Below are 24,423 nucleotides of genomic sequence, written 5' to 3'. Positions count from 1 at the left end.
GCTAGGCTTCCCTGGTGGCACAGTGGTTGAGAGTCTGCCTGCCGATGCAGGCGACACGGGTTCGTGCCCCAGTCCAGGAAGATCCCACATGCCGCGGAGCGGCTGGGCCCGTGAGCCATGGCCGCTGGGTCTGTGCGTCCGGAGCCTGTGCTCCGCAACGGGAGAGGCCACAAGTGAGAGGTCCGCGTATCGCAAAACAAACAAACAAAAATGTATTCTGCCAACTTCAGATTTCTTGAATTTTTATTAGAGAAAAAATGAAACATTTAACTTGTGGACAATTATTCTCAAATTCTCAACAGTGTTATTTAGCTCACTGCGCTGCTCTGATGGCTATTTCTGGCTCATTTGAAATAGGCTTCTTGCTCATATGCTTTGAGTTTTTCTTCAAAATCATGCTAGCAGTTTAAAGAAAGCTAGTGGCTCTAACCATTATTCTGAAAAAAACTATTATATGTCTCTAAGAATAGACGGCTGATTTTTATATTCTGATCTCTCAAATTCATAGATCTGCCTTTGCAGAGATATTCAAATTAAATTTTAATACGGAAGTTAAAATATAACATAATTATGCGTTAAGGGAGCACTCACACAGGCATTTTTCATTATTGTTCTTTTATTTATTTGTTTTTGCTGTGTTGGGTCTTCGTTTCTCTGCGAGGGCTTTCTCTAGTTGTGGCAAGCGGGGGCCACTCTTCATCGCGGTGCACGGGCCTCTCACTACCGCGGCCTCTCTTGTGGCGGAGCACAGGCTCCAGACGCGCAGGCTCAGTAGTTGTGGCTCACGGGCCTAGTTGCTCCACGGCATGTGGGATCCTCCCAGACCAGGGCTTGAACCCGTGCCCCTTGCATTAGCAGGCAGATTCCCAACCACTGCACCACCAGGGAAGCCCTCATTATTGTTCTTTTAAAAGCAACCTTAGGAAAATAAAGAATAATAGCCTGCACCCACTAGGAGTTCCAGTTGCTCTCATGCTTTACATAGATTATCATCTCATATAATTCTCACAACAACTTTATGAGATGAAACTGAGGCACAGGCAGGTTAAATAACTTGTTCAACATCACAAGCTGGCCCAGCTCATAAAACAAGCAAGTCCTGGGGGTGTAATGTACAGCATGGTGACTATAGTTAATAATACTGTATTACATACTTGAAAGTTGCTTAGAGAGTAGATCTTGAAAGTTCTCATTACAAGAAAGAAAAAAAATTTGTAACTATGTGTGGTGATGAACGTTAATGAAACTTATTGTGGTGATTATTTTGCAATACATATGAATATCAAATTACTATGTTATACACCTGAAACTAATATAATGTTACATGTCAATAATATCTCAAAAGAAAAAAAAGGTCACAAAGCTAGGAACCTACGTAGTCTGGTTCTAGAGTCTGGCCTCTTAACCACTATGATATCATCTCTTGCTTCAAACACAAGAGAAACAGAAAACATCAGGAATAAGCCAACTTGCCACAAACAGATGCTTCCCCAAACTGTCATCTGAAAATTAAATTCCTAAGCCACACTAATAGTTAATTTCTCTATGCAAAATCACCTAGACCCAAAGGACTTCAAGTTTGAACATTATTCACTAGACTGTAAATTCTGCATTTAAAAACTCATTAAGGAAAAATTATGCTAGATAAGATGGAATAACTTTTTAAGAACAATTCTGAATGTAATGAAAACAAATAAATCACAATACGCTGATTGTAGTTGTTCAAATGTAAACACCAAGTGGTCAGAAGCGTTCGTATTTCTAGAACACACCCAAAGCTTATATTCGCTATACTTCATTTCCTCTTCTACCAAATGCAAACTAAGATGAAAGTAACCGGTTTGAAGCAATAAAGTCCTTTGTCAATAGCCCATTTGAGACTTTCTGTTCATTGCTTCAGACTTAAAGAGTCCTTTACATTTTAGACCTTTAAAATATCAGCCCTATGAAATGAAAATGGCCCCAGGCTGACACAATTACTCATTACACTTTATGTTAAACGGATCAATTTTCTTTCAAATGAACCAGAAGTTATGCATTTTTACCTACAAACATGTTATCAATAGAGGGCAGTGGGCCCCAAATTGCTTAGTTTTCATACTGTGGTTTAATTTACCCATATAATGACTTTTTGTTTGTGTTCTTGAAGAATCTGCACACATGCAGAGCAACCTTCAAAACCTCATTCAATAATTGCTTTTTCTTGCCTTTGAAAACATTTGGTTTTGATTTTACAGCACTGCTCTATACCATATCCATGCATTGACTACATATGGAAACTTTACGGCATTAGTGATTTCGGCACATTTCTTCCAAACACGTTTAACCTTACTATATTACAAGTCCACTTCCTCACAAAGCAGATGTTTCACGTGCTAACCTTTCCTAGAGACAACTGTTCGCACTTAAGAAATGGAATCACCATCCTGAGGACATAAAGCACCATGGGGGAAAGCCCCAGCTATTCTGAGTAAATGTCATTCAGACAAGGGTTTCTCCTAAACAGCACAAAACTGCTGAGGCTATTTCTGCTTCCTGCTGTCTGTTCTAAGACGTTGTGTAACTATGGGCACCACGTGGGAAACAAAAGTTTCATGTATAATACGAAACCCAGACAATGGTTGTAATATTAAGGAAAACATCTAATAAAGCAGGAAAACTGGAGAAGTAAAGGAAATTAAAAATGACCTATAAATTTTATCGCTATATTTTTTGGCTAATTCCCTTCATGGTGAGTCTGGGTTCCAGGTACATATTCTAACTAAGTTTAAATTTGAATAAAGAACCTGCACATGCTTTTCTGGGCATTGGAAGAATTTTCCAAAGGACCGCTCTTTTTACTATAGTATGTTCCTCTGCGTACCATGTAGTACTTGTCTTTCATCTGCCTGATCTTGTAACTCTTTAGACCACACAGCATAATTGTAAACGCAATCCACTTCTGTAACTCCTGGGTGACAGCAGGCAGTCATTTTCCAGTGACTGACCAGGGAACAGTTTTCCTCAAGGCCCTACTGCTGCTTAGGTTAGGCCCGCAGGTGCTACCCATGGCACTGCTCTATAAAAAAGCGTATCCATGGCACTTCTCAGTAGGTTAAGTCTCAAATAGTACAGATATGTAGGACTCAGAAGAACAGAATGAATGGATTGCGTTTGTGGGTAAACTGTGGATCTGAGTAAGTGGGCAGGCTGCTTGGCACCCTGGTCCAGGCTGTTCCTGCCATGATGGATTTTCATGAGGATCCAATGGGAAGTCCCTCAAGTATCCTCATAGATTCTCAGCCACCTTATTATTGGGTTTATTCTGGGAAAAGATCAGAAATAACTGTTAAAACAAATGAAGTGTCTTACAGGGCTAACTTAACGCTGTAGTGACATTATATGGGAGCCTGTTTAAAATGGGCCATTTGTATTACAATAAGGCCCTCCACAGTAAATTTTCCTCTCAGCTTACAAAGACTTTTTTCTTTTGTCCTTTGCTGCCTTTCTGGAAACACTCTTCTCTTTCACCCCTGCCTTTCTGAGCAGAGAGCCAGGCTTTAGAGAGTATGAGTACCTTGGACTTGAGGCCTCCTTTTCCTGACCAACCACCTAATCCTTAACCCCCGATAGCTTGGCTTTTGCTCTCATGACTCTTCTGAAACTGCCAAAGTCAACTAACTCTCTTGGTTTTCATCTTCTTTGACCTGAGCAATATTTAACACTTTAGCTACTGCTTGCTTCCTAAAAAAATCTCTTCTTCCTCGGTTTCTTTCTTTCTGTTTCCTTTAATATCTCTCCCTTATTCCTCTTGGCCTTTAAAGGTACCCATTTCTAAATGTCATTAATCATAACATTTCTAGTGGCATCAACTACCAATTTAGTGGGAGGAATGATTGAAGCTTATGGAATTTCACAGAGGAAAACAGTACAGAACTCTTTCGTTCTTGCGAAGTAATAAACTCATTCAACAATTAACATTACATAGTAAGAAGGCAGGCATTCTGGGAATAAAATAATAGCAGACATGGATATTATCCTCAAGGCACTTAGAGCCTAATTCAGAAAATCAGACAGGTGCACAAATACCTACAAAATCAGGTCAACAGAAGGATACAGATAAAATGTTTTGTGAATTCAATGAAGGAAGCGAGTACTTCCAGCTGGGGTAGGAAAGGGGAATCAGAAAAGGCTAATTTTAGGAAGAAGTTGTATTGTTATGTGTATATACTAAAAGAATAAATTCAGGTTTTTAAAAATATCAATCTATTAACAGAGACAAATATATACGAACCTTTCAAAATATAAAACTTCTGGTCACTTAAGAAGACCCTATTATTTCTAGAAAAATGGAATTTCATTTTCTTCATATGCCATATTTACTTGTAAAACCTCTTTCCTTCATCTTTTTTCTGTAATTTTTTTGCAAAATTGGGTAAATAAAATGTAGTATATGCATACAACGGAATATTGTTCAGTCTTACATAGGAAGGAAATTCTGACACATGCTACAGCATGGATGAAGCTTGAGGACATTATGCTAAGTGAAATCAGCCAGTCACAAAAGGACAAATACTGCACTCTTCCACTCATATGAGGTATTAGAGTAATGAGATTCATCGAGACAGCGTAGAATCGTGGTTGCCAGAAGCTGGGGGGAGAAAGAAATGAGGAGGTACTATTTAATGGGTATAGAGGTTCAGTTTGAAGAGTAGAAGAAAGTTCTGGAGATGAACGGTGTGAAGGCTGTATAATAATGTGAATGTACTTAATGCCACAGAATTGTATACTTTAAAATGGTTAATTTTATGCTATGTCTATTTTATTACAATTTTAAAAATATTTTTTAAATGTGAAAGGAGTTTACTAATTAAAATTTATGTAGTAATTTTACTCCAAAGAAAGGATGACTCTCCTGAGATAGGCTTCAGGGTTATTAGCATCTGAGCTTCTTTAGCAAATGAATTTCAAAGATCACGAAGAATTTCTTAAATAATATTATATCTGGAACCGCAATGTACACAATGTACAAGGACAGCCGATGAGACAATGCTTTTTTCAGAACTTCTTGTCCATTTAAAATTTTGCTTTTCTACTATAAAACTAAAATTAAAATTTTCCACATAAAAGAATACCTACATCTTAACATGATAGCAAAATTTTTAGAAACACAGACAACCCAGCTGAAATAAATTGCCATGAATTTAAGTCACGGTAGTTGGCTGAACAGTTTTTCTCTTAATAAGTAGGACACTGAGAAGCCAATCCATTACAGGAAAGAATTCAAAATAATTATGCAAATATAAATGATTAAACCCAAATAGCATTTAAAGGCTAAATGTCAACCTTGGGATTAAAACCACTTTTGGAGGTACAGGATTCCTCAAGCAGCCAACTCAGAGGAAATTTAGTTTTCCTTCACAAAAATATGAACGAGGAAGGTGAAAACAGCAGCAAAATGTAAAGAAAATACTAAAAGGGGAAAAGCACATACTTATTTAATAAGATAATCCAAACTACTTTACCTTTTTGGTAACTTGAAAGGTCTGGATGGGCTGGAAAAAAAGCAAAGGAAAAACAATCAGAAACAGGCATTGTAATATAAACACATGCTTTATATATGTATTTAACATTTTACTTGTTATCTCTCTTTACAAAAAAATCCTGGAAGGCTTAAAAAGGATTCTATTTGAGAGATTTTGGATTTAACAATGAATGTTGACCATCTTGTACACCAGTAGGTGGCATCTTTCCAGACTCTTATCACACTCTCTTAAGGGAATCATAGTCATACCATGTAACATTCCCCAAACCTACAGCTACAGACTCCCTCATCTCTCTCACAACAAGGAGCCACAGACAGGTCTCCAATCCAGGCTGCTTCTTACTTATCAAGGATCCCCCAACATCTTTTTTTTTTTTAAATAGGACATCAATACCTTCTTCAACCAGAAATATTGTATTCCTTCTTCAGCTACAAATCACTACTGATGTTTCACCATTCTGGAATACAGTGGTTCTCACAGTGTGGGATGAAGATCCCTGGGAGTTCCTGAGATCCTTCACAGAGTTTGTGAGGGTCTCCATTTTCTAACCCCCATACCTGTTTAAAGCTGGGTTTTCTCCATAATTTTGTATATTTCAACCGAACAGCAGACTGCAGTATATTGCAGAAGCAGGTATGAGAATCCTGCTGTCTTCTCTGAAGCCACACATCAAAGAGACTTGCAAAAATGTGAAATGATACTAATCATCTCACTAAACTTTTTTTTTTGTTTTGGAAATGATATTGTTTCATCCCAGTCCTATTTGTAGAGATGGGCCTCAGTTTGCCTTTGATCATTCAGGGTCGTAGGAGCAGAGCTATAGAGAGAACTCATGTTTCTTGATTCGTAATTTGCTGTTCTCAGTCCTGTGTGTGTCGGTCTTTAATACCAGGGGGGGAAATGACATAGGGATAATCATAAAGTATTCATCTGTCATACAGGAAAGGAAGTATTATTTCTTTTGGGAGATGTGGAATTTAAAGTCAGAGTTTCCAGTAAGAAGAGCATAAGAGAACTTGTTGCTTTACGAGCAAGTATGAGACCGAATATTCACAGCATTACTAAAGAAATCCTCCTAAAGTGCATTCTTCTTTTATATGTACAATAAAGAGAATTCACTTTTAAAAGCTAAAAACTGACATTAAATCATACCCAGCAACCACATCTTATTTGTGTTCACATCTCCATAACCTAGTAGAATGTATGGTCCTTTGTGGATGTCAGATCAGAGTTTGCTGATTAATGAATGAGCATCTTTTATTACTTTTCTCAGGTTCAACAGCTTTGAAGTCAGTAGTCAATGGATAGCAAGAAAATGAGGACATAAATATCAACATAGGAAAATTTAGTTTTATTTTCTATTTGTTTATCTCTCTTTCTGTTAAACACACACACACACACACACACACACACACTTTGTAACTTCAGCCCATTCCTATCTGCCAATCCTAAGCTCCTTTACCACTTTACTACATTTTCTAAGTTTTCGTTTGTGCCTCTGAATCCTATAATAGAGGCCTCTTATTCCTCAGTGCTGCAGGATTCATTAATTTATAGCTAATCAGAAAGGTTAAAGTAAAAAATTCTAAAAAAAGTGCCATGTACATTCCTTAAATATCTAATTGTAACTTAAATTTAAATGTATACTCAGCTGCCAATCTTTTCTTACTTATCATACTGCATTGTCTATGATTTCCAGTTTTGGAGGACTTCAGATACTTTTGAAGAGCCTGAGTTCACTAATTACAATATATAATCTAAGTTTTGGTGATTTCCCCCCCAAATCTTTTACAGTTGTTTCTCTCATGCCTAATTCAATATCAATTTTGTGGATGTGGTCGAGCCAGGCCATCTGAACGCAGAGGGAAAGACCACACCTACAACCCCAGGAGCTGGTGAAGCACTTGAAAACTTGCTCTACACAAATGGGGCTTTCAATAAAAATGTCTGCTACTGAAGAACTCATGAAGGGCACTCGTTTTGGGGGGTAAATCTACCAAGGGAAAAACCTCACTATCTTCTCAAATATAATTATATATCGATTCTTTAAATATACATTTTATTGAGATATCATTCACATACCATATAATTAATCCATTTAAACTGTACGAGTTAATGGGTTTTAGTACTTCCACAGAGTTGTGTGTCCATCACTACAACCACACACTGCTTTTTAAAGAACATGCTATCTGAACACCAACGATGAAGCTATTAATGAGCTTTGCGAGAACATTTATTTTTTACAGAGAGGGAGAGTAAGACACTGACCAAAGAAGCAATCACTTAACTTGTACACAAAGTCTTAATTTTTCACTCCCAGTTTTCAAGTTACACATCCTCAAAACTATCTCTTGAATTTCCACAAGAAGTTAACAGATTTTGTTGTCTTTAGACCCAAGGTGATCCCCAGAGCCATAGCTCTGGGGTAAATCATACCAAGCAGTTGCAAAAAAATATTTTATTATATACATTTTGGGTTGTAACAAATGTAAATATTCTTTTTCCTCCTACTCACCCCCATTAACTTTTTTTTTAACTGAGAAATTCATGGATCTATGACTGGTTTGCTCCCAAGAGACAGAAACAAGTACATATTCATCACATTCTTTCTGCTTGAGTAAAGACCTCATTTTATGTTAAATTGGAGACAATAAGTAGAAATTGTTGACATCAGTTGAAAAAGAAAAACTAAGGTTACCACAAAGATACCTCCTGGGAAAACATAAGTTCCCTTTGAAGTTTTTATACTAATGGACATGACAAACAGGTGTTTGAAACACCAAAACCACAACTGCAGGTAAAACATGAAACCTGTTTGATTCATGGTTTATGGTATTACCATCTTTTTTTTTTTTTTTTTTTGCGGCACGCGGGCCTCTCACTACCGTGGCCTCTCTCGTTGCGGAGCACAACCTCCAGACACGCAGGATCAGCGGCCACGGCTCATGGGCCCAGCCGCTCCGCGGCACGTGGGATCTTCCCGGACCAGGGCACGAACCCGCGTCCCCTGCATCGGCAGGCGGACTCTCAACTAGTGCGCCACCAGGGAAGCCCATGACGTTACCATCTTGAATTCTGCCCTACAATCTCTTACCAGAACATACCTGTTTAAGGAGGCAAACAAGGGAATCCACCACATACTTTCATGATCAAAAATAGTCTTCCTCGGGCTCCCCTGGTGGCGCAGTGGTTGGGGGTCTGCCTGCCGATGCGGGGGGAGCGCGTTCGTGCCCTGATCCGGGAGAATCCCGCGTGCCGCGGGGCGGCTGGGCCCGTGGGCTGTGGCTGCTGGGCCTGCGCGTCTGGAGCCTGTGCTCCGCAGCGGGAGAGGCCGCGGCAGTGAGAGGCCCGCGTGCCGCAAAAAAAAAAATAGTCTTCCTCCATCTGTACCCTCTTTCCGATTTGCTACTTTTAATAGCTATCTAATAAAATCTGCAGAATGATTTTTTCCCCCTAACTTCAGTCTTGTGTTGCTAAATAACAACTGGTAAAAACAAACAAGAGAGAAACCATGTTTTTCGAAGGTTCATTCACCTTTTAATACTGTCTGGTCAAAACTCATGCCAAAAAAAAAAAAAAACAAATAAAAAATAATCATCTTAGTTGGGAACATCTGCTTGTTCTTTGGTTAGGGTTGTAGCCTTTTTTTCTGCTGAGAAAAAGCCCCAAGGCAGATGACATTTGCATGCCCCATGACACTCCCACAGGCTGTAGCATAAATAAGCTTGGGTTGTGCACAATCCCCAGATGACTAGCTGGAGTGTCTCTCTCCCACTCAAGAGAGCATTTCTGTATGCGAGTGGATGACACTGACATGATTGTAGGGCTAAGCTCAACTCTGCTATCAAAAAAATAAATAAGGCACTTATAACTCAGTACTCATAATAAGTAATTAATTGCCCCTGACACTTCACACTTGAGAACTGTAACAGCAGTTGAGAACCTTGGCTCCAGCTCCGATGACCAGTGAACTGTGGTATGTGCACATATATCGGTCAAGGGACCAACTAACGACACTGCAAAGTTCTCAGAAGGAGGGAAGGTGTGGGGTGCAGAGTGGGGTAATCATGAAAATGGGGGTTGGGGGATGCACAGAGGCAAGGAAGATTCTTTTAAAAGGTAATTTGTATGTGAGGGAAAAAGTTAACAAGAAACAGAAAAAAATGTAGAAAAGCTACAAATGGCCTGTTTTTTTGGTTTCCCTCATCTTTTCTCTCTCTTTTGATAATTTTTGGGAAGACAGAGGGAAATGGGACCACTAAAACATGAAAACATGCTACCCGTCTAGAGAACTCAATTGTTGACATAGCTGCAGAATTAATATCACGACTTAGAAAGGGGCAGTATCAAGGTTCACAAATTCCAAATAGCTCTTCCTAGCATTCAGGAAAATCAAAGCTACAGAAAAAAAGAGCTTTGTATATTTCTGAACAACTAGAATGCTATGAAGAACATATATTTTCTACTTCATGGTAGTAACCAAATTTAAATAAGAAAGTGCTTAAAGTAGCACATTTTAGTCTCAATAGTCCCATACTTTAGTCCCATTGGATTGTGTCACATTGCCTTTTTGTAAAAGGGTATTCTGCAAGCAATATCTTTAGCTCATTGCTGGTATGTTAGGAAGAAAGTATCTGAAAATAAAGAATCCACACTTTGATGAGCATTCTTTAAAAGATTTCCAACAAAAACAAAACCAATCTTCATCACTAAGTATTTCCATGAATCATCACTGGCACACTTGGGGTCTATCGTGAAGATGAAACAGATACCCTGTAGACAAGCTAAGCTCAGTCTCTAATTTATCTTCATGCACCAGAGCTAAATGTTTATGGTCTGTGTCAAGTGATTTGAAGGATAACAATAACCACAACTACTTGCGTAATGCATGTCCTGAATGCTCAAGAGTTGTTGACTCAAAAGTACTGGTCATCTTGCTGTCTCAAACTGTTGTAACCGACCAGAGTCCCACTACTACACAAAATATAAAATAAACTAGGAGACCAAGGATAAGGTTGGGAGTGGAGGACTAATATTTAAAGAGCATGTAATAAGTACCAATCTCTTTATAAATGTTATAAAAGAAATTCAGCATAAATTAAATAAATATTTGAGCAGGAGGAAATTGTCTTTAAGAAAGTAGTGAACTAAGTAATCAAAAGATGTGAGTTAAAATAAACAACAAGGACCCATTGTATAGCACAGGGAACTATATTCAATGTCTTGTAATAACCTATTATGGAAAAGAATCTGAAAAAGAATATATATATGAAAGAAAAAAGATGTGGGCTCAAGTCTGGACCCTGAAACTCATTAGCTGAATGATCTGAACAAGTCCTTTAATTTCGCAGGATTTGTGAGAAATGGATAATACCTGAAAGTGAGCTGTATGAGTAACAGTTTTCTGTAAACTGTTGAGCATTATCCAAAGAAAAAAGAGGTCTAACTCCCCCTCCTTCCCCTTCCCCTCATCCTCTGCTACCACCACCACCACCATTATGAGTAGTTCATCTGGAAATGGCATTCGAGCATCAGTTAAGCAGTAACGCAGAAGACTAATGAGGAATAAAGTGTAGTGCCCTTCCATTCATAAGCACTGTGAACCTTTATGATTTACTTTACAAGATTCAAATGGTGCTTGCTACTAGCTGAATATAACAAAAATAAACGGTATCACACCCGCAAGCCTAATTAGAACAAGAAATCATTAGAACTGTAAGAAACCCTAAAAGTCATCCCTCTAATCTTTGTTTTCACATTAACAAAGAAGAAAAAGGTCCAAGATCACAGAGCAAGTCAATGAAGAGCCAGGTCTGGAATGCAAATTTTCTGACTTGATCCGGTACTTTTTGGCCACAACCTGGAAGAGAGTACCCTGACGCGGATTATGAGAAACTGCTTGTGAACCAAAAATGAAAAGGAGGGCAGAACAGGAAGATCTTATTTAAGAGCAGATGGTATGTGTTCACGAAAGTGCACATGCAAGGATGTTCACTGAGGTGTGGTTTACAGTAAGGAAAAAAGTGAGAGCAACCTAAAGGTCCGTCTTTAATGGATGCTTAAATAAATGGTGGTGCATCCATACTATGGAGCACTGTACAGAATGAATACACAAACGTACACATACACATATACAAACACAGACTGATACGGAAAGAGCACCAAGACAAGGTGAGAAGTTTCAAAATAATTCATCCAGCATTTATGGGAAAAATGATATACAAAATATGTAAATGTATGCTAAAAATTCAGAAGGGAACATGGCAAATCAATAGTCTTGTTTACCATGAGAGAAGGAATCAAAAGTGAGTTTTACTTTGTATTTCTGAATTCTTCATGAGAATGTATTCATGGATTAGCTGTAAAGTTAAAAAGAAGTGAAAAAGAACTTTATAAAGGGAAATTATACATGCTTTCATTTAGGTACATGTGATTGAAATATTTTCTTTGAAAATTTCTCTCACTGATACAGAATTTGGGGAGAATGGAAGCCTCCCAGGTAACTATATACTAGAAGAAAATAGGTAACACTACCTATTATGACCTAAATTTATGACACAGATCATAAATTTTCAAAGAACTTGAAACAGGGCTTCCCTGGTGGTGCAGTGGTTGAGAGTCCGCCTGCCGATGCAGGGGACACGGGTTCGTGCCCTGGTCCGGGAAGATCCCACATGCCGCGGAGCGGCTAGGCCCGTGAGCCAGGGCCGCTGAGCCTGCGCGTCCGGAGCCTGTGCTCCGCAACGGGAGAGGCCACAACAGTGAGAGACCCGCGTACCGCAAAAAAAACAAAGAACTTAAAACAAAATACATTTAATACAAAATCTATAGTTAATTTTGTTCAATTCAAATATTTACTGCACAGTTCAAATGACACCAAGTAATTTGATCTTCATTGGAATCACCTGGTTAGCTTAAATAAAGAAAGGGATCTCCAGGGTCCTTCCCAGGGATCTGGTTCAGAAGGTTCTGGAATAGAGCTTACACAGTCAGAGCTTGAACCACTGCGTTGGACAATTTGCCAGGAAAATGTGACTTCCAGACAAGAAACAATTATTAGAGAATAATACAAGAAAATAATTGGAACTTAAAGGTATAGTACAAAATATTAAGTGAATGGGGAACAGGGAGATAATATTGGAACAGAGTACTCCAAAGAGTAGCCCCTGAACTTGACGTAAGTAGAATTTGAACTAGGTCTTGAAGGACAGATAGATTTCAGACAGATAAACAGGAAGCAGAGGGAATGGAAACAAACATTGTGCCAAGACCTATGCCAGACACCTTCCCGTAGCAGCGTGAGCAATGTCAGTAGGACTTAGGAGGGAATAGTGCAGAGGGCAGCTTATTGGAGTAGGCAGGAAGCAAGCAATAGAAATAGGAAGCTGCTAAAGTTTCTTGAGCAAGAATGGATACAATGAAAACACTATTTTAGGATGAATGATCTGGTGGCAAGGTGCAGGAAACACTAAAGATCAGGTTGGGAGCTAGTGTAGGGTTCTAGGTGTACAGTACTGAGAGGAAAAGAAATGGCAAAGACTTTAAACTTCCTTTAATGATTCAGAGGACCTCTGAGAACCTTATACATACATATGTGAATCAAAATATGAGTATCTATTGTCATAAATATAGTATTATATAATAATATATAGTATTCTTAATTAATTGTATAATCAATATGTTTTTAATTATATAATTACTACATATTATATAATTATAAAATATATTAATACAATTAATATACTATATATAATTATATAATCAATAATATTAAAATAAATTTATATATTACAAGAAAAATTCTGGTGAAATTTTGGATAAACCAAGGTTTATATATTCTATGTATAACACACTTCCATACTCTCGGTTGTTTAATATTTATATATAATGATGTACTTTAAGTACAATTAGAAATGCCTAAAACTACATTTAACTTACCTCTATATAATGAATTAAAAATAGTTGCGGTGCTTACTGAAATGAAGCTAGTGATACTTTGAATTACAACGCAAAGGGGTTGTCCAGAGGTTAATCTGGAAGTTGAAGGCACAGTTTTACAAGTATATTTTGGGGGTTTACATTAAGCCTAATTCAACAAATATATTTTATTACTTTCATTAAGATAAGAAAGATACACAAAATTTTATGGATCTTATCTGTAAAAAAGTAAAAATGTTTTGTATTTTCATTACAAAGTATACAACTGAGAGTTCGTATGTTAATTAAAACCTCGGTAAAAGGGCTTCCCTGGTGGCGCAGTGGTTGAGAATCCACCTGCCAATGCAGGGGTCACGGGCTCAAGCCCTGGTCCGGGAAGATCCCACATGTTGCGGCGCAACTAAGCCTGTGCACCACAACTACTGAGCCTGCACTCTCCAGCCTGCATGCCACAACTACTAAGCCCACATGCCACAACTACTGAAGCCCGCGCGCCTAGAGCCCGTGCTCCGCAACAAGAGAAGCCACCGCGGTGAGAAGCCCGCGCACCTCAACGAAGAGTAGCCCCCGCTCGCCGCAACTAGAGAAAGCCCACGTGCAGCAACGAAGACCCAACACAGCCAAAAATAAATCAATAAATAAATTTATAAAAATAAAAACACCTCAGTGAAGGTCTATTTGCATTCCTGAAAATAAGTTATCTATTTTATTAATAGGACAAGGCTTTCATCAATTAGACTAGAGATCAAAATTATAAACATAATCATAATTCACAAACCTGCCAATTATTTTCTCCAACATTGCTGGTCTTCAATTTTTAGTATAACATGTCTGCATTTTGTTCAATGTAAGAACTATTATTTGAGCTCCATGTTACAAGATTATTAATCTTTTTAAAATTCATTTCCCACATATTTTGGCCCCCACCAAGTTATTCAGTATCATACAAGTTTGAGTTTGGAAGGTTAAAAGTCACACCTGCTACCAAAAAGCTTTGGGGGGGGTGGGGAAGTTAAAAAAAATAATAAAAATCCACTGTATCAAAATGAATTCCAACAGTGTAACCAATATCTTGCAGCTGTTGTGATATCTTCATTTTACTGGTGATGAGGATAGATTATTCCCTCAACTTCTATAGAAATTCTTTAGTTATGCTTTTAAGAAAAACAACATATAGTGAAATTGATTTTTCTTCCTTAACTAAAGTTTCTCATATTTATCCTTTAACTAAAAAGTTAAATTTATATAACTCAATGGTCAGAAGCTTTAATAAAAAAGATCAAAGCAAAACTCTAATACAGTTTTTATAAAAATAATACTGACAGAAAAGGGTTTTCTTCTCAAAGTCTGAGGTTAAAAAAAAAAATCAACTATGCTTAAAAGAATTAGACTGAGAATAAACAAGAATTTTCTGAAGAAGAATGAGGAAAACCCCAACATGGTGGGACCATGTGTTCTCAAGCTGTGGTGAGGTCCTCGTTACATTCTGGTGCTAGGGCAACTAGGCTAAAACTTTAAGTTCACTGCATTCAATTCATAACGGCATAGATTCTGTCTGCAATCCCAAAACCTATCATACCAAACACCATGAAACCAAGCTGAGGAACTTATTCTAAGAATAATGTATTAAAAAGACCACAGTGAGAAGTAAGAAGACCTGCTATTAACTGGGGATTAATCTTCGGTTTTAACCACTCTGGCTTCAATTTTCTCATCTGCAATATAAAGAGAGTTGAATTAAATTATTTCTAAGGTCCTTTCCTGCTGTGAAATTCTACTGGATTCTCGTGTGGAATTTCAGAGAGTTCAAGTCATCACATAAGTATTTCAACACTCTGCCATGGCAAAAGCTGGGAAGCCAGGTCCCCCTCATCAAAATTCCATGTTGAAATACTTCATATGAATAATCAATAAACCCTTCCCCCCCGCATAAGCTAGGTAAGAACTAGTGTTTCAAAATGCTTTGAAAGAGAATGCTGTGCTCCTTATAGGAATAGCTAGAGAGATTGGCTTTCTAAATGACTAGATAAGTGGTTTATGAAAAAAAAGGGCTAAGTAGGAAGATGGGGCAGAGTTCCCCAGGCTAATGTTAGGTAAATATGAAGATGGATGAACTGTGATGTAGTAACACATTTTTGGTAGTATGTATCAAAGGAGGAAAAAACGCTGTAGGAAATCATGCCAAGTTATCAAACATGCTGGTGGGATAAGAGGTGGTGGGGAATCATTTACTTCACCAACCTAGTGAGTTTTACCAGAAGAGAAAACATGAAGGAGTGCTCAAGTTAAAAGGGTTATTCTGAGGAGATGTATTTTCTGTTTTGATGTTAGTTTGGTTTTCTGATTATAAAACTAACATACAGTTTTCTTAAAGCCTGAAAAATGCAGAAAATTATGAAGAAAAAAATCAGCCATACTCTTACTATACCGATCTAACCTCTGTAATTCTTTTTTTTTTGATCTACTTCCTTTCAGTATTTTTTCCTTTGTGCTTAAATATACGCCATAACTATGTACACAATTAGGACCTTACTGGATGCATAAAGTGTTACCACTTCTGATTATGAGTTTTTCCCATGTAATTAAAAGCTTCTGAAAACATGATTTTTGTAGCTGTATTAATCTTCCATTATATTTCCCAAATTTATTTAATAGAGATACATGATTGTAATCACATTAATATATTACTTTATGTCTCTTTTGCTTATATATATATATCTTTCCTCTTATAAGAGTATTAAAGCTCTGAAACATCAAAATTTTCCTAGTTTGTGATATGTTTTTTAACATGATTTTTTGACATGCATTTTTAAATTTTCAATAGCTGGAATTTTCCTTTGTAATTTGATAACTACTTTTATAGTTAAAGAGATATCCTTGATCCAGATGTCAGTTTTTCCCAATTCCACTTACTAATAATCTAGGCCAGTAATAATCTATTACTTTGTGATGCTTCAATTATTATTTTCTGTAAGGCCTCACTTTAAGGGGAAAAGTAGAGTCCAAAAATTCATTTTTATAAAATATATGGCATTTGATATTGTGAGAATAACGAGCTGATCGTGATGCACCTGTTCAGCTAAGAGACTGAATTTCCATGGTCTGGCTGAACCATCCAAATCCATCCTACTACACAGTTTGGCGCCATCTAGTAACAGTTGTTCACTTGGGTTTAATTATCAATGGGGACAAATGTGGATTTAGAGGTTGACTGCTCCTTCCAGGACTACAATAGTGGTAACAGAAATCTCTCAGTTAGTCGGTGCCTATTTTGTTAGCCAGATTTTGGGAAACTGGGCTGAGAGAGTAACGGAAATACGGAGATCCACTTTCTGCCTCCCTACTTCCTGAAAGAGGGCAGCCTATGATCAGAAGATAAGGTAAGTCTGGCCCTGTTTGAGAATGGGGGTTAGATGGAAGTCGGGAGCCCACTGAGTTTTTAAGGAGTTTTACTTTATTAAAGTTTAAAACATGCTAGGGTCTGTTTCACCTGTCCTAGTGGATCCATTGATCCAATTCTTTTCACAGAATCACACTGTTTTAGTGACTCTGGAGTCAAGATAGCCAAGTCCCAGGATGGAATATATTTAGGAAATCCTAATTCCCTTTAAAGAACTAACAGGTTTACAGTATTATTCTTGCATTTGTAACTTGAAAACAATTTCAGGTTTACAGTACTATTCTTGCATTTGTAACTTGAAAACAATTTCAGTTAGTGAAAGATCAAAAGAGGTTATTAAATGGGCCCCCAACCAAATACAAGAACCTTAACTCTCCAATGACATGCACATGGTAAATTACAGTCTAGAACAAAGATTGTAAAGGAAATTTCAAAAGTTTTTCAGCTCATTCAGAACAACTTCATAACAAGACAACTAACTGCACGAACCTCAAGGGCAGTATTGCAGCAAGTTTCCCATATACTTTCCTTGTGAACAGATATTTCTTACAAAGTAAACTCACATTCAATTTTAAGTCAACTGAGTGCAGTAAGTTTTCCCAGAACCTAACTTATGTCAAAGGTTGAAGTATTTTGGAGGAAAAGGCTTACATATGTAGAATCCAAGGGCTCTCTCTTGTCATAAATGTTAAAAACACCCTTTCTTTTCCTTCTTTCTGGCCCTACATCTGGCTCTTCCATATGGAAAACTTAAATCTTTTTATAATCTTGGCTTACCTCTATCATAAAATCTTTGGCAGAAGGATGGGAAAGATGCGTTACTACCTTCCCTAAGGAAGGCTGCCTAAGGACAGCCCTTTATTTTCTCAGCATTATTAAATCATTCATTTTGTCATCTCTTCTCCGCCCTAGAAATTCCAGTTCACTAAGCACTTTTGAGCAGTAAAAATACAATTTCTACTCTCAAGTACCAAAATAGGAAGATGAGAGGCTAACAGAAGATGCAAGTGGGAAAGCAAATAAGGCAAGATATGTGCGAGAATGTGATTATGTCACCGAATACTCTACTTTTCAGATTCCGAAATAAAAATGCAGCTCATATATGCAAAATAGATAACCAACAAGGACCTACTGTATGGCACAAGTAACTCTGCTCAATATTCTGTAATAACTTAAATAGGAAAAGAATTTTAAAAAGAATAGATACATGTATATGTATAACTCAATCACTTTGCTGTACACCTGAAACTAATACAACATTGTTAATTAATTTCACTCCAATATAAAATAAAAATTTAAAAATAAAATAAAAGCTCAAAAGATGTAACTTAGGGGCTTCCCTGGTGGCGCAGTGGTTAAGAATCTGACTGCCAATTCAGGGGACATGGGTTCGAGCCCTGGTCCAGGAAGATCCCACATGCCGAGGAGCAACTAAGCCTGTGCGCCACAACTACTGAGCCTGTGCTCTAGAGCCCGTGAGCCACAAGTACTGAGCCCGTGTGCCACAACTACTGAAGCCCACGCGCCTAGAGCCCGTGCTCCGCAACAAGAGAAGCCACCGCAATGAGAAGCCCACGCACCACAATGAAGAGTAGCCCCTGCTCGCCGCAACTAGAGAAAGCCCATGCGCAGCAACGAAGGCCCGATGCAGCCCAAAATAAATAAATAAAATAAATAAATTTATTTTTAAAAGTGTAGCTTAAGTTTGCTATCTTCAAATCAAGGAAAAAAAATATATACATATTTAAACAGCAAAGTGGTAGCTCAGAGTGGAACTTGGTTTACTAAGAAATTCTCCTGGGAGGAGGTGAGTATGCCAGCCCTTAAGCCTTCCTCCTGCCTCCAGTCTCCTTCCCACTGTACAATCAGGAATATAAAAATTAAGAGAACATTATCCCTGCCTTCCAAGTGTATACAGACTGGCCAAGAAGGTGAAAGGATATTTTAGAATTAAAGGGGAGAGATCCTTAAATCCCTTATGTCATCCTTTTAAACCATTCCTATTTCACCAATTCTTCAATAAGAGGCACAAAGTTTAAGTGTTCAGCTTGATGGGTTTTACATCCATGTAACCACCACTCAGATCAAGATATAGAACATTTCCCAGAAGCCCCAAAGGCTCGCACGTGCCCCTTCTAATCAATAAACATAATCAGAAGTAACCAATATTCAGGCTTCTATCACCATAGATTAGTTTTGCCTAAAGGATCACCCTTTTTAAGACAGCCAAAGATAAAAGTTTAAGTATCTTAGATAGCTAAAATTCAGGTTAGCTGAAGTTTAGGGACATAGATAAACAGGAAGTCCCCCAGTAACATTTTAAATTGGTAACTCCTAGTGAGTCTTAATTGATCTTTTCTCTTGAAGTTTTAGAAATACCTGTCCAAATGACTTATAAGGTAGAGATCTTAGATTACCTGTAAAAGGCCTTTGATGAGCAAGAGAACTTTGTTGATCTACAGTAAAACTAGTCCTGGTATTGTTGTCTGTCATTATGTTATTTTTGAACAGATTATGTTTTAAAATCCATATTGTTCTGCTTCCTTAAATTTTAGTTTCTTCCAAAGTTCAAGATCTTTCCTGGGTCAACAATATCTAGTTACAGTACGTGGCTATGCTTACTTAGGGTACAAGTGCTTCCGTTGAAGGATTACAAAGTGCTCTTCCTCTGATACTTTGTTTGGCAGGATATTTAAATAAAGATGTCCTACAGCCTATTGTGAATTATAGGGATTCCATCACCATGAGAACTACAGACAGGAAATGGGGATCTGAAATTTTTAACAGTTGAGAAGGGGTAAGAAATAAACAATAAGCAAGGTATTATGGAAATGACAGTCATGTGAAGGGCGGAAAAGGAGGCTCCATCAACAGTGAGAGAGGGCAGAAATGGTCACAGCACATAGGATAAGAAGGAAAGGCATAGGGTGATGAAAAGCATAGACTCATGAAATGCAAAAAAGAAGACAGCTTATGACGGGATGGTAAATGGGGATTACATGCTCTCGAACTAAGGAGAACAAATGAGATGAGCTTCTCAAAGAGGTCACTGACCCCAGTATCGCCAGGAAAGGAGTGATGGTAAAAGTCAGACTGCAAGTCATTAAAAAGGAAAGAGGTCATACAAAGTAAAAGCATTAAGTGTACTGATATATTAAAAATAATAATAGTCAACATTTAAGAACTTCACTATGTGCCAAACACTGTCCTAAACACTTGACATATATTAAACATTTTTTTTTTTTTTTTTGCGGTACGCGGGCCTTTCACTGCTGTGGCCTCTCCCGTTGCGGAGCACAGGCTCCGGACGCGCAGACTCAGCGGCCATGGCTCACGGGCCCAGCCGCTCCGCGGCATGCGGGATCTTCCCGGACCGGGGCACGAACCTGCGTCCCCCGCATCGGCAGGCGGACTCTCAACCACTGTGCCACCAGGGAAGCCCGAAACTATTTTTTAATTCTTAAAACAATCCTTTGCAGTAGGTATAGATTTTATGGACAATGAACTGAAGCACAGAGAGGTTAAATAAGTTGCCAAGCTCACACAGTTAGTGTTAGGGGCAGGATTCAAACCCTGGCAATCTACTGCAGAGCCCACCCTCTTAACCTCTATGCTACACTCCACCAAAGTTTCAGTTGTTTTCATAATATAGTAGGAGGTGATGCTGCCCATGGTCCAGGGGTTGAGAGAGTAAACTGTGCTTTGAGTAAACTAGAGACAGAGGCGTACATGGAAAAAGCTGCTGGAGGAAGTACATTTAGGAGTTAGCAGTGAGGACTGAGCTATGCCAGGCTGCATGAAGTCATAATAAGAAAGGTCTACACTTTCCGTCTTCTTACAGCGAGCACTGTTTGGTAGTCTTGGAGCCGGAGCAAAGGCACCCAAAATCCTGAAGATGACAGCATGGAGTGTGACATTTAGATAGAGAATTCAGTTTAGACACAAAGGAAATGTTACATCTAAAAGGTGGAAAATCTATTTCTTACTACTAGCATGTCCAAGAACCTACTTGTGTGTGTCCCCCCACTAGTGTTTAAGTACACTAGGGACATGGTACAAACAGATGGGAGAAATCAGGCAGGATTCTTCCTTGGGATCTGTGCAAGGAAGCGCTGTGAATATACCCTTTCCGTGATCTAAAAAGGACTTGGGCAGCCTGGGGCAAGTTATCTGTGCTTCTCATGATTATTTGTGTGATCTGTGATGAGTGTGATCTGTGATCAGTGGGATCTCAGCTCTGCGGTTTCAAGAATGAATCTGCACAAGTGCTTACTACATAGCTAGCACTCAGTAATTGTTTCTTGAACTACTGCTAAAACTAAAAAAATTTAGCAAAAAAAAAAAAAAATTCATTCTCTTACGTTTGAGCAGCACAGAGATGTGACTAAGAGGAAAGGCTTCACAATCAGACAGACCAAGACTCAATTCCAGGCTCTACTGGTTATTATTAGCCATTTAATTAATCTTTTAAACACTATTTAATTTTTCCAAACCATAGTTTCTTCATCTATAAAATGGAAATGACAGTAATAGCTCTGAATTCCTTGGGCTGTTTTCAGGATTAAATCAGAGAGTGCATGTAAAATATAGTACAATGTCCGGAATATAGTAAGGGTTCAATAAAATCATTAATACTCTTATTATAAACTTGAGACCTTATGCCATTAAAGTCCATTTTCTTCACCAAATACAGGTACAATGCACGACCAAGTTCTACTTCACAATTTAGAAAAATTCTTTTTTGTTGTTGTTGTTTTTTAACATCTTTATTGGGGTATAATTGCTTTACAATGGTGTGTTAGTTTCTGCTTTATAACAAAGTGAATCAGTTATACATATACATATGATCCCATATCTCTTCCCTCTTGCGTCTTCCTCCCTCCCACCCTCCAGAAAAATTCTTTATACTCAGAGACTATTATTCATTATTTTGGAATATTTTAGAATATTTGTAATAATGATAAAACTTACTATTAAAATTCTTAGAAAGGTTATCTTTTTATAAAATTACACAAAAGAGATACTCATGTGATAGCAGAATAAGAAATAATTTAAATATGATCTAAATTGCAATGTTGATGGAGAACTAAATATTCTTAATTGCTTACATGACCAGATATAGTCAAGTACATTATTAACATAGAAATGCTTTATAGGTGATTACATTTCCATGCAAAGCCTATATCTGTGGGTGAAAGAGGAGATATGCCTCTTCAAAATGTTCTTCATCTCTTCCCATTTTGAAACCTTGATGAAGATTTCATCAATGGAACACATATAATGTTCCATTTAAGTGTACTCGAAGTTTAAATTTTATAGACTTAATTCACAGTGATGAACTGCTTTTCTTTTAAATCATGACTTTTAAACAGACTATCTGAGATTAGTTCTTTTAACTAAAGAAAAATAAAATACTTAATTTCTAAACTATGTGATACTAAAATCATATTTAAACCCATGTTGAATTTACCTCTCAAGATATATCTAGACCCCTGATTATGACCATTCCTACCTTCAATAATTAATGTCTACACATTAAATATAAAAATTTAGGTTTTCTTTATAACTGACAGGAATATGTTAGTCTAAGGCAGAAAATTGCTGAAATGTCCATGGATTATGGGCAATCCTACTGCTGAACTTCCTTTGCTGTCTTTCATTTCAGTCTACTTTATTGCTTAAGCAGCCAGTGGCTACTGATTAGCTAAGAAAAACTCACCTCCAATTTATCTGTTATATAATTTACAGTTTTCTCCCTGGAGACATTAATACTGCAGAGATGTGATAAAAGACTGCTGTGAAGAATGATAAAAATGTGCATTTTTCACATATTTATAAATCCCCATGCCAATTTCACCAAACTTGCTGGCAAAAGAAAAATACCTGACATTTAAGGACATCTATCCAATGGGAATGCTGAAAGGCACAACTGCACACTCATTGGATCTACTAAACGTTACATCAATTAGTGACAGAGCCTGGTAACCCATGAAGGCATTTCTGTGTGATGTTCCACAAGAAAAATATGCTTTGTGCATAATGTACAGTATTCCCTGTCCGTCCCACTCAGACTCAAAACTCTGTAAAGCTGGAACAAATCAGGCTTTCATGTAACAGCTTGAGTTCCAATTTAAGTTAATAAGAAATTATTCTCTTATTAGTAGAGCCTGGCCCTAAGAAGCAAGCCAGAAATTATGTTATTTTTTCCCCCTAGTTATTGCAGTAAACAAGAAAAGAACTGTGTTATACAAAATTGGGTGAGAACAGGGAGGGGTGTAATTTCCTCTTATATAATTAAATAATTATTTCTTCTTAAAAAGATAGAGTTTCAGGACTAGCAGATCAGTAGTCAAAGGGCAGCTATTCTGCTGTTCACTAAACGGTGAGGGAAGCAAGGCATGGGAAATTCATTTTCAAATACATTTTGCCTCTGCCGCTTATAAGGGGGAGGAGGAAGGAGCCGTACCGGAGGTCAGAATTTCACATGGTTCTGGTCCTGTGCAATGCACACCCCAAAAGAGGAATCTAAGAATGACTTTTTCTTTTTTTTAAAAAGAAACAGTTTAAAGCAATTAGCATTCTGAAAAGGACAACTGGTTAATTAAAAATATTTTTAAATGACTGAAAAGTAGCTTTGCTTGAAAGAAACCATTCTTCCTCAGCCCATGGAGTTAAATTTGCATAGTTAAGCTGGAGGTTATAAGCCAAACAGCCCCATGTGTTACATTTTAAAGTTATACTAAATTATAAAGCACTTGCCCTTAAACTCAAACTTTTTCATGCCAGACTGTTGCTGTGAGCCCCACACAAAACATGCTAAATGAGAGTGTAATATATACTTTTCTTAATAAGATGTGAATAATCATCACTAATGGGAGATCCAAGGAAAGCTCATAAGAAAGCCAGAAAAATCTTATTAAACTTAACTAACTTAAGAGGCTGGAATGAATGCTGGAATGAAGTTTAAAATCCTCAGGCCAAAATACTCACCAGATACTAATGCTGCTCACTTAGAATTTTAAGCTTTGGGAGATGGAGGTCAGGGGTAAGGAGGTTAAAAAAATTAGTACAATTTGGAGCTCAATGTAGGGTTTAATTCTGCATTAGATTGAGACCTTTTAACAATCAAATAATACATTTAAATAAATCTCTCCTGGCGATTGCTTTACAATGAAGTAGTTTTAGTTTCTGGTAGCCAATAAGGTAGGTCAATGGCTGACAGCTAAAAAACAAAGTTTCAGAATAATACCTAGAAAACAAAGACTCAGAATATTTAGTGTTGGCCAGGACCAAAAAAAGTATCTGAGTCTAGTTCTCGATTATATATAAGTGGAAACGAAGATACAATCATTAATCAGATTTCTGTTTAAACTTCTAAAGTGTAGGGGGAAAAAGTCTGATACAGTAATCTTATTCACTGATATCTGTCACCTCGTTCCTCACCAGGGCTAGAAGATTCCTCCTCCCTGAACTACCTTTCCTTCCCCCACAAAACACACTCCATCCCTTTAAAGGGACCTTCACTGTCAGGTCAAGGAGTTTGGGGAAACCATGGAAGAT

General features: G+C 37.7%; 1 protein-coding gene across 1 annotated transcript in view; it reads right to left on the bottom strand.

Moving 5' to 3' along the window:
• DISP1 (dispatched RND transporter family member 1) overlaps nt 1-24,423 on the bottom strand; it is a 52,452-nt gene that overhangs the window by 14,499 nt on the left and 13,530 nt on the right. The window contains exon 2 of the mRNA XM_022579281.2: nt 5,505-5,534. Within this exon, the coding sequence (XP_022434989.1) occupies nt 5,505-5,534 (30 nt within the window). The remainder of the gene's footprint in view (nt 1-5,504; nt 5,535-24,423) is intronic.

Source organism: Delphinapterus leucas, chromosome 1 (genome assembly GCF_059928025.1).
Source record: "Delphinapterus leucas isolate spDelLeu-1000000601 "Yukka" chromosome 1, BTC_Dleu_Yukka2, whole genome shotgun sequence".
In the NCBI taxonomy this organism is placed as follows: domain Eukaryota; kingdom Metazoa; phylum Chordata; class Mammalia; order Artiodactyla; family Monodontidae; genus Delphinapterus; species Delphinapterus leucas.
The sequence above is the reverse complement of the archived record's forward strand: the minus strand, read 5'-3'. Positions and strand labels throughout refer to the sequence as shown.